The 15,074-nt window shown below is 40.3% G+C and overlaps 2 protein-coding genes across 6 annotated transcripts; one reads left to right on the top strand and one right to left on the bottom strand.

Moving 5' to 3' along the window:
- Nucleotides 1–370: 370 nt before the first annotated feature.
- Nucleotides 371–12,644, bottom strand: trmt11 (tRNA methyltransferase 11 homolog). 5 transcript variants are annotated; one of them, XM_044117873.1, is made up of 13 exons: nucleotides 12,474–12,644; nucleotides 10,906–10,971; nucleotides 10,698–10,771; nucleotides 10,531–10,612; nucleotides 10,355–10,447; nucleotides 10,123–10,257; nucleotides 9,651–9,807; nucleotides 9,490–9,570; nucleotides 9,190–9,354; nucleotides 8,636–8,708; nucleotides 8,363–8,497; nucleotides 4,423–4,543; nucleotides 371–660 (listed from the first exon to the last, which is right to left on the bottom strand). In XM_044117873.1, exons 3-13 carry the CDS (start codon nucleotides 10,718–10,720, stop codon nucleotides 520–522), a joined length of 1,206 nt encoding a protein of 401 aa, XP_043973808.1. In that variant the 5' UTR covers nucleotides 10,721–10,771; nucleotides 10,906–10,971; nucleotides 12,474–12,644; the 3' UTR covers nucleotides 371–519. The 5 variants fall into 5 exon arrangements, with proteins under 5 accessions (XP_043973808.1, XP_043973806.1, XP_043973804.1 ...); XM_044117871.1 differs by lacking the exon at nucleotides 12,474–12,644 and adding an exon at nucleotides 12,211–12,328; XM_044117869.1 differs by lacking the exon at nucleotides 12,474–12,644 and adding an exon at nucleotides 11,857–12,175.
- Nucleotides 12,367–14,104, top strand: si:dkey-29b11.3 (actin-binding Rho-activating protein-like). The gene is made up of 2 exons (XM_044117874.1): nucleotides 12,367–12,512; nucleotides 13,166–14,104. Exon 2 carries the CDS (start codon nucleotides 13,184–13,186, stop codon nucleotides 13,709–13,711), a length of 528 nt encoding a protein of 175 aa, XP_043973809.1. The 5' UTR covers nucleotides 12,367–12,512; nucleotides 13,166–13,183; the 3' UTR covers nucleotides 13,712–14,104.
- Nucleotides 14,105–15,074: the final 970 nt, after the last annotated feature.

Below are 15,074 nucleotides of genomic sequence, written 5' to 3'. Positions count from 1 at the left end.
GAATGCACCGAACTTGTAGCAACATGACATAGAAAACGTTTATTTCCTTTCGATTAACTTCTTCTATCTCAGTACTTCTTCCAACCTCTTAATTACCTAAGTAGCAGCATCCAGAATGAAGAGTATTGTTCTTATCACAATCTGGGAATGCCGCGATATGGTTAGTGCACATATCGAAAGAAGATCTGATTTCGGGGTTACCGCTTGGCTGGTCGCCGAGTGAACGTACATATTCTCTGTACGTCTCTAAACAGACCAGAGATACTTTATTTATTTATGTTAGATCATTTGCAAGATCTTAGAATTCAGTTCTAAGATCTTGATTTTATAATTATAAGCTAGTCATATTAAATAACTTAGATACTTCCCATCACTTTTTTGACATTTTTTGTCCTTTTATTAGCAAAGTAGTACAAATAATAGCAACATTATTAAGATCAAAGACAACCAAAATTTAAAAGCTTTTTCTGGGAAAAACTCAAAAAAAGATTCCTTGCTATTAGTAGGGCCTCTGTGTCTTCACTTTCCACTGACGTCTGATTTCGTGTCGTCCTTGCCAGACCTTTTGCTTAGTCCACTGAAATACCTCTCTCTGAAGGCGTTGTGTCCCTGGTAGGGGATGAAGCGGGGGTCTGAAAGATGAGCTAGGCTGTCCAGTTCCTGTAGAAACAAAACAATATCTGGGTTATTGTGCTTAACATGTAAACGTTAAGCCTAAGTTGAAGCAACTGTTTCACATACCTGTATAAAAAGAAAGGTCAAAGAGGTGTATAACAGGTGGTAATTTTGTTTTTCTCTTAAGAAAAAAAAAAAAAAAAGAGAAACATTGTGTAGTTTTCCGTGTTTACATTCTAAATGCATGACTAAATTATATCAACTGTTTCCTCCTTATAAAGACGTTTGTGTTGGCTGGAAGGTAGCTGCTGATCTGCAGAGGCATCGGGGGAGGAAGAGAGATGCTGGGAAGAGGAATAATGAGGTGAGTTGAGCTGGAAGTGCTGTAATATGTTTGTACCACCTCTCGTTTGCTCGCAGACGCTGCCAAGCAACCTGGAAACATTTTCCATGATCATTCAGAGGAAACAACCTCACCATGAACCCAAATTAAAGAGCCCATATTATGCTCAATTTACAGTGTGCAGTGTTATTTTGGCAGTCCACAGAGAGAGATAATCCTCCTTTAATGTTAAGGGGGGAAAAAAGCAAAACAGTTTTGCTGTTGCACATCTTCTCACCAATTAATAACACTCTTTGATCCTAATGGGCGAAAAAAAAAAATAGAAAAAAAACATAATTTGCCTCCCTAACGCTATATTTGAAATGGTAAAAAACTGAATGATAAATACCACAGTCACAGCCTTGTTGTACTTAATATTCACTATCGATTTGTGGTTTGCATTTTTTTTTTAAACGCAAACAACAAAATTCAGACTCAACAATGGTAGAACAATATCTCGAAAAGGTGTCATCGTAACAATCTCGATAATATCACCATCTTAAATACCTACGTCCATGGTGGTGCATACGCAGACTCAGACCTGACTGTAAAGAAAGCCGAAATGCTAAAAATGAGTCAAGTAGTTTGGAGAGGAAATGACATGAGCAAGAAGAGATGGTTAATTGTTAGTCCAAATTAATTTAGTTCATTCAGCATTCACCGGTGGTTTCCTATTGCTGGTGATTCACGGCATCCTGCAGTCACACTCGGTGTGAAAGAGCAGCAGCATTACAGCTACGGCAGCATTATCACATACAGCCAGTAAAACAAAATGACGTAGAGCAAAGCAGCGGCTTCCTGTGTCTTGATGAGTAAAACTAGAAAGCAACAGGAACTGAGACCCTTTGCAAAAAAAACCCCAAAAAAACAGCAGTTTGTTTTTTTAAAGAAAGAAAAAGAACTTAAAGTTGCTGTAGATTGAGACAATTCACAGAAGAAAAGCTTGTATTCAATGCAAAAAATGGCGGAAGTAATGATAACGCAGCCGACATTGCCATCCCAAAAACAGTGCGCACATTTATAAAATTACCAAGAACAGTTTGAAAAGAAATAATTGCTTGAGTTTACATTTTGCAATCCATTAATATATTCAAGCATTTGGATGGAGTCTCACTTCTGCAGACACTGATTATAATGAGCAATATGCATAAGGTTGGAAGAAAGGAGTAATGAAAATGTGTTTTTTTTAATCAAAACTTATATCATCACTATAATTTTAAACCAACAATAACGCCATCACATGATTTTCAAACATCGTACCCTCCTGGACATGGCTGCCAATTAAAAGAATATTTTAGTTTATTTTTATTTTATTATTATATTATTATTTTACTTTATTTCTCCAAAGAATAAACCCCTATTTCACCGAGCTTTCAGCGTTACTTCTCTCAATCTCGCAAGTAGCGTGACGTCACTTCCGCTGTTAAATTTAGTAGTATTTAGTATTTTTTAACTAAACTGAACCGAAATAATGGGTACCGGTTCATTTCTGAATTTACAGAAAAGCGGCAGCTAAAAATGTAAATCACAGTTGAGTGTTTCTGTCACTGGATGAAGCAAATTCAGATTTTTTTTGGGGGACCAATATGCTACTACCTAAAAAAGCCACAAGCTTAGCAGAAGAAGCCTGTTTCAGCTCCTGGATGGAAAACATCAGCATTGGCAGATATTTAAATTCAGATACAGAGAGTGGACTGGAAGCTGACATTTCTAAATCAAACAAATCTTTTTCCGATTAGAAATCAAATGTTAAAAGGTATAAGGCCATGTCATTTACCATAGAAACATAGAAACACAGAAAGAGCATGAACACACACACACACACACACACACACGTCAAAGTGAAGCAAACATTTGCTTGGGAAACATCAGGCTGGGAAGCCTGATTAAAGCGAGCAGATAGGAGCACTCTGAAAGCCATTTGGAAAGAAAAGAAAAATGCAACCTGAGACAGATACCGCTCAGATAACATCACACAACTCTGTGTTTGTGTGCGCATGTTGTACAGCGCCGTTCATGGGAGCAATTTTGTGGGTTTTGAAGTGGACTGGATGTCAGATCCAAAGACGGATTGTTTTCCATACGACGTGTGATTAAGCCATTTAGGGTTCCAGTATAAAAGAAACGAGCCAATCACAGCCAGATGGCGAGGGTTTGCTGCAGACAGAAATACAGACACCATCACTTCCAGTGGGATGTCATGTGAAAACAAACACACACACACACTACATACGCTCATTCGGAACATGCTTACATGCTTACAAACGGAGCACTCCTGTAAAATACAATGACTGCATTAAGGAACAGGGTGGCACACACGTGTTTTCACTTCATATAAATGCTTCTGATCGAGCACACACACCTATACACCCCCACACACAAAAACATCAAACATTTCTGCTGCTCACAGGATGTTAATAAGTAACAATATGATCATTTGTAAGACAAAGACTTAGATATAATATGGCTGCACTTCCAGAACAGAGAAAAAGCAAAGTTAGAACCTGGCAGGTACATCAAAGGAATGGATTTACTTTATTATCTCAGCAACACTTTATCTGACACTACACTGTTATAATTAATGACATAACAACTGCCATGAAGCTGAGGGCGTTTTTATGAATGTTTACGACTGCTGTCATGAAGTGTCATTTGGTAAATAATCACACTTTTAATGCAAAGTTGCATTAAAAGTCCATTAAAATAGTCAACTGAAGACTGACAAACAGTCATAAGCATTCATGTTTATGAAAGTGTCATGTCAGTTTTATTCACATCCTGTTAAAAAATAAAGTGTTAGCATTATTAATTCATCTTTTGACTTTACTGGGGCTCATCATAGCAACCTTCTCCATTTGACAACTGTGAAATGAAAAAGAGCTGACAGCACCTAATCTTTGCAGAAAGGACCTAGAAAAAGTTGTTTTGAGATCACCAACAATTTAACATTCTTTTCTATATTCTGGACCTAGTTTGTTGAATTAAAATGCAATGTAGTCTTATGACTCCGGTAAATAATATTTACCAGATGGAGGTCATTTGGAGTTATTTCAGTATTATAGGACTCACCGTTTGTCACATTTTGTGAGAGTCAACTGACCCAAACCAGGGATAGAAATCTAAATAAGTATTTCAGAGACTGGCCTGTCAAACTGAATTATGCAAACGATCAGAAGCCATAAAAATATTTAACAACGCGAGCGAGAGCAAATCGACCCGCCGCGACTTAACTGCGCTGGAACACACAGGGTTTTTATTCATCCGTTCCATTTTTTTTAATTTTTTTTTAATCCAACAAAAATATTTACAAAAAGCATCGGACCAGTAACTCCTCATATTCCAACTAGAAAAACATCAGAATTTTAATTCCCATAAACACTTTGGATTTCCAGCTTCCAGGCTGACATTTTTCCGCCAACACTTACCTCTGGCTCCTTAATTTTTTCCATGGTGATTAGCCGCCGTGACGTGTGGCTGGAGAGCGTCTGCTCGCAGTTACTGATGAGAAGAAGGCAAGGATGAAGAGGAACCATCTCCTCGCAGTACCTGGAAAAAAGACAACAGGACACAGTCAGCAAGGTGCTTGTCCTCCGAGCAGAGACACAAAAAAGTCGACTGATTCATTACAAGTTTAAGTTATGAAAAGAAAAACTGAATGACTGGAAACATTTGAGTCATTGGACTAAGGAAGGATTTACAGCAAGGTCTTATTTTCTCTGTGCTGCTCTCTTTCTCTAATAAACACCATCTGCTCCAGCAGTGCAGTGAGATCACAGCTTGTAAGCTTATGAAGGTTTTGTTGGGTGCAAAGAAGAAGGTGGAAAAAGTGAATCTGAGCTGACAGGTTGACTGCTCGCTCCATCATCACCAGGCCAGTCCACGCTAAGGCCTACTAACCGAGCATGATGTATGCGTTTGACCGTTTGTGTCAGTAGCACTTTCCCCACTCCGCCACCGGCGTAGCGACAGTCCCGACAACTCGTAGCCAGATTTCAACATCGGCGTTTCGCCCCGTTTCCTTGGCCGCATGTGGGACTCGCCACTGATGGGGATGTTTGGTTGCTACGGGAACAGCTGGTGATGCAGCCAAAGGATAATTCTGCGCTGCCTATCAGAAAGAGTCAGTGCAGAGAGAGGACTCCGACTTGTTTTTACTTCTCCCCCCAATCAGGCTTCTGGGTTTGTGTAATAAACACTCATTAAAAACAGTTCTGCTCTCAGAGGTTCTTCTCCAGTCAAACTCATTTATTAGCATCCTGAGTTAACCAAAGGAGCGTAAGAATGACTAGCTATTTAAAGTTTGGTTATTCACTTTTGTTTCCTCATGCATTAAAATGCTCCTTCACACTGTACTGAGACATGCCAATAAATATCATCAGAACAAAGATGGCCTACTCCATCTTTTGCTCCTTCACAGCTTTGAGCACAAACAAAAGATTTGTGGTGAGATCTTGATGGTTCAATATTATGATGGATCTATACATCACCAGCAGTCTGGATCATGCATAGATAATCCTATCAGTGATCCATGACATGTGGACTTAGAATTTTACCAGGTAGTCTGCGGCTAAGCTAACAAGCTACAGACAGCAGGTTTTGTGTACCACATGATCTGCAACCAACTGGATCTCAACAATTGACTGATAGAGAAAATTTCAGGACCTCTAACCAATAAACATTGTGCCGTCATGAGGTTCCGTGCAAAAATATATCTATATGTGGTTATAGGAACACACGCCTCCAAATTGCACATGCACTGGCTGACTGAAGACAGCTTTTTTAAGCTGCTGTTATAATGCATCATATTACGCAATGTAGAGACAGCAGAAGAAAAAAGTTTACAAAACTATCATTTTACTTGCAGTTAAAGGCGGTTTTAAACTTAAATCCTCTATTTAATTATCTTTGTGTGATCAGTGGAAAAACAAACTAGTTTCATACACAATTCCTTCTGACTTTATTTGTAATTACAGGCACCAAGACCGCTGCACTATGTTCGAATCATTGTGTAGGAGGGCATGCTGGATGCAATCTGTTTGGAAAACCCCCTTCACCTGCATCTTTTCATTAACTTATTAAAGTCCAGATGGTGTTTCCTCCCCTACAGCGAGGCTGAAACTGCTGATGAAGGCGCAGAAACCCCCAACGCTTTTTGAGATTGGAGCAATTTCGGAATAAGGAAACAACTCGATGCAAACCTGAGGCCCAGTTCAGTAGCGTTATGGCAGAGTGCAGCATTGCCATGATTACCTTTAAACCGGAATTAGGTTTTACAGATTTGTTGTTTTCTTGCCACGTTTGAACGGCCTTCGAAGTCCTGGAGACTGTGTGGCGGTGTTCATCCAGTTTGAAGGCAACTTAAGTCCTTGATCTGTGTCCCAATTTCATTAAATGTGTGTTAAAGGATTTGTTATGCGAGACTTCCAGGACCAAGAACCGGTTAATCAAAAATAGAAAAAATAAAAAATCCTCAAACATCATTCTTTACACAAGTATTGCCTTTGTCCTAACAAAGCACCATTTACATCTCAGCTTTGCGTATTTATGTTGCAGCTGGGTAACTTTATGGCAGAGATGACGGATGCAACATCATCCATCTTTATCCTTTTCTCTACTTCATTTATTATTTTTCAGGGGTAAAAATGGAGGAAAGTTGAAGCAGTTCTTCATGTCACCTGTCATCACACACGCACGCACACGCACACACACGCACACACATGCACACCCGCACATGCACAGCTCTGTATTGTCATGAAGCGGCCAAGCGGCCAGAGTCCCCACTGGTTCTATCACAGCCACAGATTCATGCTTGCATATGTTGGTTGGAGGGGGCGACTGAAACCTGATATAGTTCCCCGTAGAGCCGCCAGATAGGGCCCAGGAGAGAGGCTACGTCTGGCCTTACACACACACACATACACACACGCCCGCCCGCGCACGCACGCAGACACAAACATTCACAAAACACAAAGGTCAGCCTGCAGACCGTAGAGACAGATAATTCATATATCTGTCCTGCCTGCTCGGCCTCGCGTGTTTATTTTGGCACAGGCCCGGTTGCCGGGGACTGATGGGATGACGTGTGAACATGATGGCACAAACATTAGCTCAAGTGCAAGACCACACACGCTCACGCATGTATGAAAATCCATACAGTTAAGCAAACTGCTGTTACCTTTTACGCTGAATGTGCTCCATGCCTCTTCCAAAGCTACAGGGCGCGTGATTATCTCATCTCCTCCGAAACCTTATAATCAGCGCTCCAAAAAGAAAAAAAAAAAAAAATGCAGGCCCTTTGGGCTTTTCCTGCCCAGAAGGGCCGTTGATGCTGAAGCCTGTTGCGGTTCGCACCTTTACAGCTGAACACCTGCACTCCTTCCCTTTGCTGCGTCGCATGGCGCTTCTAACAATGATGGACTTTGTTTAAGAGGAGCCATCTTGCTCAGACAACCTATAAAGCAGCTCGGCGGTGTCAGTTGTGGTTTGCCAAGGCCCAGCTGTATTGCTGGAAACACCTTGACACACCTATACATTATTTTTGCGCAAGCACTGTCATTTATTTACACGTGTGACTGGAGAGTGATCATGACTCCACTGAAGGGCATGCTGGGAAAACTAGGGAGAAAGCATACGGAAAGTACTTAGTGATGCAGAGTTTTATTTTTAGTGCTTACTTTATCATAACGGGTAAAGTGTAGAGCTCATGTAAACTTTGTGCACAAAACAAGCGAGAATCAAGCAGTCCGAGTTCATGGCATGAGGCTGCCCCCTACTGGTAACAGGTTTTATTGTTTTTCAAAACAACATTTGAGATACAAGCTTCTAAAGGAAAAATATTAATTCAAGTTGGCTTAAAGAAGAAATACTCAACATAGTTTAAAGGGCACAGATGATTTGATCATAAAGAAAATCTGTTGTGCTTTACCTAATAAGCTAAATGTGACTCGTTTCTCTTTGTAAATGTATATGTTATAAATTTGTCTTCATCTACTGACAGTTCCTTCATATTATCACTTGAAAAAGTCATTTCCCCCTGGTCAAGATTAGCTCATAAGGTTTATTTTTGTTCTTTGAATTTTTCAGTGCCTGCTGTATATATATATATATATATATTTTTTTTTTTTGTAAAGGTTTCTGTTGCCCTCATTGTGTATAAACGATGTTCTATAAGTAGAGACGGCTTAATTGATTTTGCTTTTACGTGGTTGCATTTTCATGGAAGCTCTATTTCCACCTGTTAGCCACTGATTTTCACATAACAAGCAGTACAATCTCTCTTGACCAAAGGGTTGGAGCTGTGGTCGTCCTGGGAACTGAACTGGTTGTGTGTTGTTATTAGCAGATGAGACCGGGTATGTTACTCACTCTGGCCTGTGTACAGGCAGCCAATAGACAAGCCTCCCACCCAAGACAAGATGGTGGGCGGAGAAGCTTAACAGATCTGTAAAGATGTCACTCAGGTGGTACGCCTGTGAGACAGGTACGTGGGACTCTGCATATCTGTGGAAGAGATTCGTGAGAACGAGGGTTTAAGTATCGATGCAGAAACCTTTAAAAAGAAATGCCTTTATTTGTACATAAAACTAATAAGTTCAAGTAAATGTATTCCTTGTATAATAGCATTTTGGTGCAACTTACAGCCCATCAGGGGATTTAATAGTGTCCTTATGGGAGCCAGTCCTTCTGGTTGACTCTCTAATTCCGTATGGAGCTGAAAAAAAAAAAAAACACAAAAAAAAACGTATGAAAAGGAACAGTAAGCAACAAGAAAGCAAAAAGTTACATAAATTAATAAATATATATATTTTTAGAAGCTCAAGAAAGAGCATGTGTGAAACCTATTTTCTGTTATAATTTTTAAAACAGCTCAATGTCTTCCTGTTGGAAAAGAAGAACACGACCCCGATTTTTTATTTGAATCGAAATGTTCAGCATACCACTGCAACAAGCAGAAATGTTGCGGTGTAGGCCAAGCCTCTCAAAAAAAAATTAAATAAATCAAAATGCACAAGTATTTGTTTTGGCGAAAGCTGAAACACACAATGAATTAAAGGAAGTGCCAAGCAAACAAGTTATAAGCAGCGATATCAAACTTTTCCTCCGACTTGCTGTGTTTAAACTTATTCCTTCTGAACTGGACTAAACGACTTCTAAAATTCTGCAATCTTCAAACGAATGAACAGAGAACCTACGATCAGTGATGACTGCGTCAAACAGAGGTGCGTTCCTCCACACCGGCTTGGACGCGTCAGACACCATCACGTCCACATACATGTCCTCTTTTCCGTACTGCCGGAGGTTGGCTCGGATGTTCTCATCGGGTCCTCTCCATTTCTGGTTTTTACGACTGGACCGGCCTAGAGTGCAAGACAAAAGACGCTGTCAATGCGCTTCAAATGGGACATTTTCTACAGCAGTAAAAGGAATATATGAAAAAAAAAAAAAAACACAGAGACAAGACGCGCTAACTGCAGCTGAGAGAAGAGCCGTACCTTTTCCGTGAATAGTGTTGTAATCGATGTCTGTTCCACACACGTACGCTCCAAAATGAGAACACGCAACCAAAAGGCTCCCTGCGACCGAATGAGGGAGGCAGTGAAAAGCATTTTCTGATGCAGTCTCTGTCCAAAGCTGGATGCTTCAGAGATCTTACCTGTGCCTACAAATGGGTCAAAAACAAGGTCGCTGTCTTTGGCCATTGCGTGGTTGGCCATGATGAACGACAGGCCGGCGTCCATGCTGGTGTTCCCGATGAAATGTCTGTTCTTCACGCTGTAGGAGCGAATCAGTTCCCGCTGACCGTCTGCTATCTGAGGCGCAGGTATGAAAATGAAATCACATCAACACCTATCATAGTTTAATGCAAACCAAAAAACGGTAGATGAATCTACAGCGCCTTCCAAAAATATTCATTCCTCTTGATTTTTTTTTTTGCGCAACCACAAGCTTAAATATATTTGACTGTAATTGCTCAACACCAATATATGTCGTACCTTTTACATCTGTAAAAATGTGAAAAACCTATTTATCTTTCCCTTCCACTAAACAATCCTTCATTGACGTTTGCGGTTGTGATGAGGCAACAGTTGAAGAACTAATATTTTTGCAAAGTTTCTAGTTCTCACCCATCTGCCAAAGTAGATGTAGTTTGGATGCTCAGGGATGTTGTTGGGGTCGGTGCCATAGTCCTCCAACAAACAGAAGATGTGCTGAGGGTTCTTCAGGCTCACGGTGCCTTCAAAGGGAAGATAATCCATGGCCTAATGAACAGAGTAGGATAAACACGGCATTAATACAATATACAACCTTTGAATGTGGAAGTAAACCATCCATTTCCACTCTCAGACAAATACTCACATCAATCTTTTTAATTCTGTCCTCAAACAACAACGTTTTATTGAAAGTGTAGACATTTATTCTGTACGAAGAGCCTTTCTGCATGTACGGACTCTGTAGCGAAATCAAGGAGGAGAAAGGAGATCAGAAGTAGAGTTGCTAAGGGTAAACTGCACTTTATACCAACGCTAACTCACCATTTTTTCTGGTGGATAGTTTAACAGGGATGTCCTGAGTTCACTGTGTGTTCGTCCATGGCCCCAGAGCTCAAAAGCAGACCTTGGAGGACAAGACAGGGGCACGGGGGGGTAAACATTTTTTTTTTCTCACTAAAGATCTCTGTGAGCAGAATTCACACACTTACTTTGCACAAACAGATCTGGCCATCACGGTGCAAACATCTTCCTCCGACAAGCAGTCCAAGCACCAGAAAGGAGACTAAAAACAGCAGAAAAGAAACGTATCGACTGTGAGGACGATGAAAAGATGCTCTAATCTAAATCCCACCCAACCATCTGGCGACCTGCAAAACATCAGACAAAAAGATCAGAGTGCACACGGTGACCTCTGACCTGCTCTTTGAAGTTTCCGCAGGGATGGAATGGTTTCAGTCGGAGAGCCAGCAGAGCCTTAATCTCCTATTAGAATCAGGAGCATAAATGAAGAATATGTCGACACATCATTGATTTAACAGAAATCATGACATGCAAACAGATAACAAAATAGACATGTAAAATATGACGAGAGAAAAAGAGAGCAAATAAATTCCTTGTAGTTTGTAAAGTCTGGCCAAAATCTGGCAATTGAGCCTCTGTCTTTAACCCACCAACCATCCCCCTTTTACAATCGGCCAGATTCCTCCACTCTGACATAAAAAAATAACCTTTATCCCAGGGGAAATATTCTATGATTTTTATCCGTTATTTATTTGAGAAATAGTGAAAGGTGTGGTAAACTTTCTTGGAGTTTCTTTAGAGATTACATCTTAAAGGTTGAGAACAACTTCTAGGTTCCCTAAGGTTAAATTATGCATTTTGGAACCATTTAACCCTTCAGGAGGGTTCCTTGAACTACAGGGAAACTTTAGGGATTGTTCCTTTAACCTGCTTTAGAGACTCTTTTATAAAAAATGTTAAAAAGTACATTACCTTAAAAGAAACCTAGTCCATATCATTTAAAAAATGAAGTTGCAAAAAAAATTAAACCTCTCATTGACATTTATAGACATATGAATGGAAATCAACTTTAAGATCAAGTATTAGTGGATTATCCACAAATATAGTGGTCGGAAGAGAAACATTTCAAGGTGTTATTGTTTTGTAACCACTCTATCTTAAATCAGCAGCTTTAATCTGCGGATATCGATTCATTCATACGTACTAACATTCCTGTTACATTAGCATTAAGCTACCATATTATAATACCATACTATAATAGAGTAGAGCGGGTCATATAGCAACTACTTGTATAAAAATTTATCACCGGAAGATAAACAAACAATAAGAAATTAGTTTTATCGTTACCGGTAACCTAAAATCCAGATGGTCTTGAGCCAGATGGAAGAGATATTGGAGGCATGATTTGCTACCGGAGGCGGCCATGGCTAGTGCGGATTCAAAATAAGTCCGACTAGAAACAGGAACATGCACAAAAGGTGCCGCTTGGAGGTGACAATGTAACCATAAAAGGCAGAGTTATGTGCGCTCAGATTTTGATTATATACTCTCTAATATGTAGAAGTTACTGGTTTAGCTCTACATTTTAATGGTTATAGTCATTTGTACCATTATAAACAGTGTACCGAATTCGGAACATTAATAATCTACATTAATTAATTTATCTTTAAATAAGAACCTTATAAAGCAAATATACGCAACTTTTACTTGCTTTACGGGGCGGGAAAGATTCCCTCCTCTCCACGGTACTTTAATCAGCTTTAAGCTATTTCATGACCAACAGATAAGCAAACTTTTTTCACGGCGGTCTGTGATTGGCTGCCCGGAAGTGTCCTCGTCCCCACTGGCGAGGACAGATGTCCATCAGATGGGCTTGCGTGTGGATCTGATGCATCCGTTGTGCTGCGGCTGTCAGCAAAACTGCAGCCCTAATAAACCACATTAGGTGAAGAACCGGGAAGTACCGGAGTTTAGCTGCATGTAGGAAGGTTTCTGCCCGTCAGGTGAGATCCGAATCTGTCATCTGAAAGTTGGATAATCAACTCTCTGAAGTTTTGAAAGGTTAACAAAGCAATTATTGGTTAGAAAAAAGGGAAGTACGGTCAATCATAGATTGTAGTTGTATTTTTTTCTACTAGATCTTCTTGCATTGAATTGTATTACTATGTCACGTGAAACTGGACAGATTGCGACTTCCGGTGGTAATTAGCATTAAAATTAAGATACTAAAAATACTTTTTTCTCTCCATTTAACCACATTCCAACAAATTTAGCTTAACGGTTTTTTTCTTCTATTTATTAAATGGCAGGATAATGACAGATTTATACTTGAGATTTTAATATGCACGCACAAATTCAGATGTCTACATACTTGCATTATACATGTATATTTTTTTTAGTACTTGGTAGCATTGCATAGACTTTATGCCATGTTTATCCTTTCACAACAATAGTTTGCTAGACCCATTCATCTTGACACAAGAGCTGAGTCAGGATACACCAGCTATGAGCACACACACACTTTTCAACACTGTCCACAAATTTTCTTTGAGATCAGAGCTTTGTGATGGAAACTCCAAAATGTTGCCTCTAAGCCACTTTGTAACAGTTACAATATGTCGCTAGCACTGCAAAGTCCTTTTCTTCTTGTATTCAGAAATGAAGGGAGTGAATAATGGGGACCAACAGCGAGAGGAGCCACTTTAAACCCGAGGTCGACCTCAACGCTCCCGCTCGGAGTGACGATGACAGAGCGATGCCCAACGTTTCTGTCAAAGGCCTCAAGGAAAACTGGCAGAAGTGGTCCAGTGAGCACCAGGAGAGCCAGAAGCTCAACCCCTTCAGTCATGACACCAGGCAGATTGTGGTGGTCCTTCAGAGGGGACAGGATGATTACGGGAGGCCCCAGCAGGGGTCCCTGACTGAGAAACGTGGGAAGGAGGCTCACACACACATCGGCAGGGAGGTCCAGAAGCTGTGCGAGGTGATAAGGGACATCGGGGAGCACGACGGGGACGGACGTGACAGCCACAGGAAAGGGATCACGGTTGAATTCGGGAAGCTTTTTGAGCATTACGTGGCCATCTCCAATACGCTGGTGGGAATTCTTTTACGGGCCAGAAAACAGGGACTGGTGGACTTCGAGGGGGAGATGCTGTGGCAAGGAAAGGACGATCATGTAGTTGTCACTTTGTTGGAATAAGCACTTATTGGGATTTGTGTTGATGCCTTGATTCATGTTGAGAAAGAGTGACTTAAGAAAAATAAAATCCTCTACAAATCCTCCTGATTTGTATTAAAATGTAGTCTTAGATCAGCACAAAGTGAAAACTCAAGCAGGTAGAATTATCATCAACATTTCCGACATCATTTCAAGGGAACAGGACAGTATTTCTGTTCACAACCTCGGTGAAGGTCAGATGCTTCCAAAAATTAAGATTTCCCCAAACATTTTTTTCATAAAGGATTACAAGTCTCAACAGCAGTTCGGTCTAGTTGGGTCTGGACTTTGACTAGGCTATTGAAACGTCTTGATGTGTTGTTTTTTTTCTCTTCCATCCATCCGGTTGTAGATTTACTGCAATAGTCCTGAAAAATACTCAGTTTGAGCCCAACTTCATCTGTTCTAATCTAATCTTTCAATCGACTCTATATTGTTACAACGTAGATGTGAATTCATGGCCAATTCAGTGCAAGGCTGCACTGGCCTCCACAGAAAGCCCAAATCATCACCCGTCTGCCACAATGCTTGACACATAGTATGAGATTTGCTCTCTAAAAGAACCGAGGACGCGCTCCCCGTCCCCACTACTGTATTTTACTGCACTACGTCTGGCGATTAAAACAACTTTGTTGTCAAATAATTCACTCTTCAAGATGTTGCTTGCTGCTATAAGCCCATAAATGTATCAACAAACAAAAAAACATACAAATCCGGCCGCACTGAAGAGCAAGTATCTAAAGTCAGAGAGGTAGATGGGCGTGAACCAAAGGTGAAAACAAAGCCTGCCGCTGACAGACAGCCTGGTGCTATAAGATGAACCTGATCCGACTTGGACCAGAGCCTCGCACTATGTGTTCATTACAGAGGTGCTTTGTAGTTGCACTGTCATGATGATTAGTTTTGTTTTGTGTTTTGTTTTTGTACTTTAACCACACTAAGATGTACAGTGAAATAAAACCACTATGTGACACCAGCGAATTTGACTTTATTTAGGACACTGTACAAATACTGATTCATCGTTGTCTAGATCTTTTCTGCCAGCTACTGTATCTCTGTAAGATATTGATATAAGATTCTGAATACAATACATCAAGTTTATAAAGCACCAATAGATTCGCACTGGGATAAAAGTTGGATGACTTTGTGTGCCAAAGTTAACTTTACCCCCAATCTTCTGTAGCTTAATCCTCGCATTTCCTGCAGGATTTACTATCCAATTCCTGCAGAATTGGACATCTGCTTTACATCACAGCAGCGGCCAAAATGCTGTAAATTGGTGTTGGAATGTCATTTTGTATCAGGGCTACATCATAGAGTAAAAGACTTTTATCAATTAAGTTAA

Source organism: Gambusia affinis, linkage group LG05, assembly GCF_019740435.1.
Source record: "Gambusia affinis linkage group LG05, SWU_Gaff_1.0, whole genome shotgun sequence".
Taxonomy (NCBI): Eukaryota; Metazoa; Chordata; class Actinopteri; order Cyprinodontiformes; family Poeciliidae; genus Gambusia; species Gambusia affinis.
Note: the sequence above shows the minus strand (reverse complement) of the source record. Positions and strands in the feature narration are given on the sequence as shown.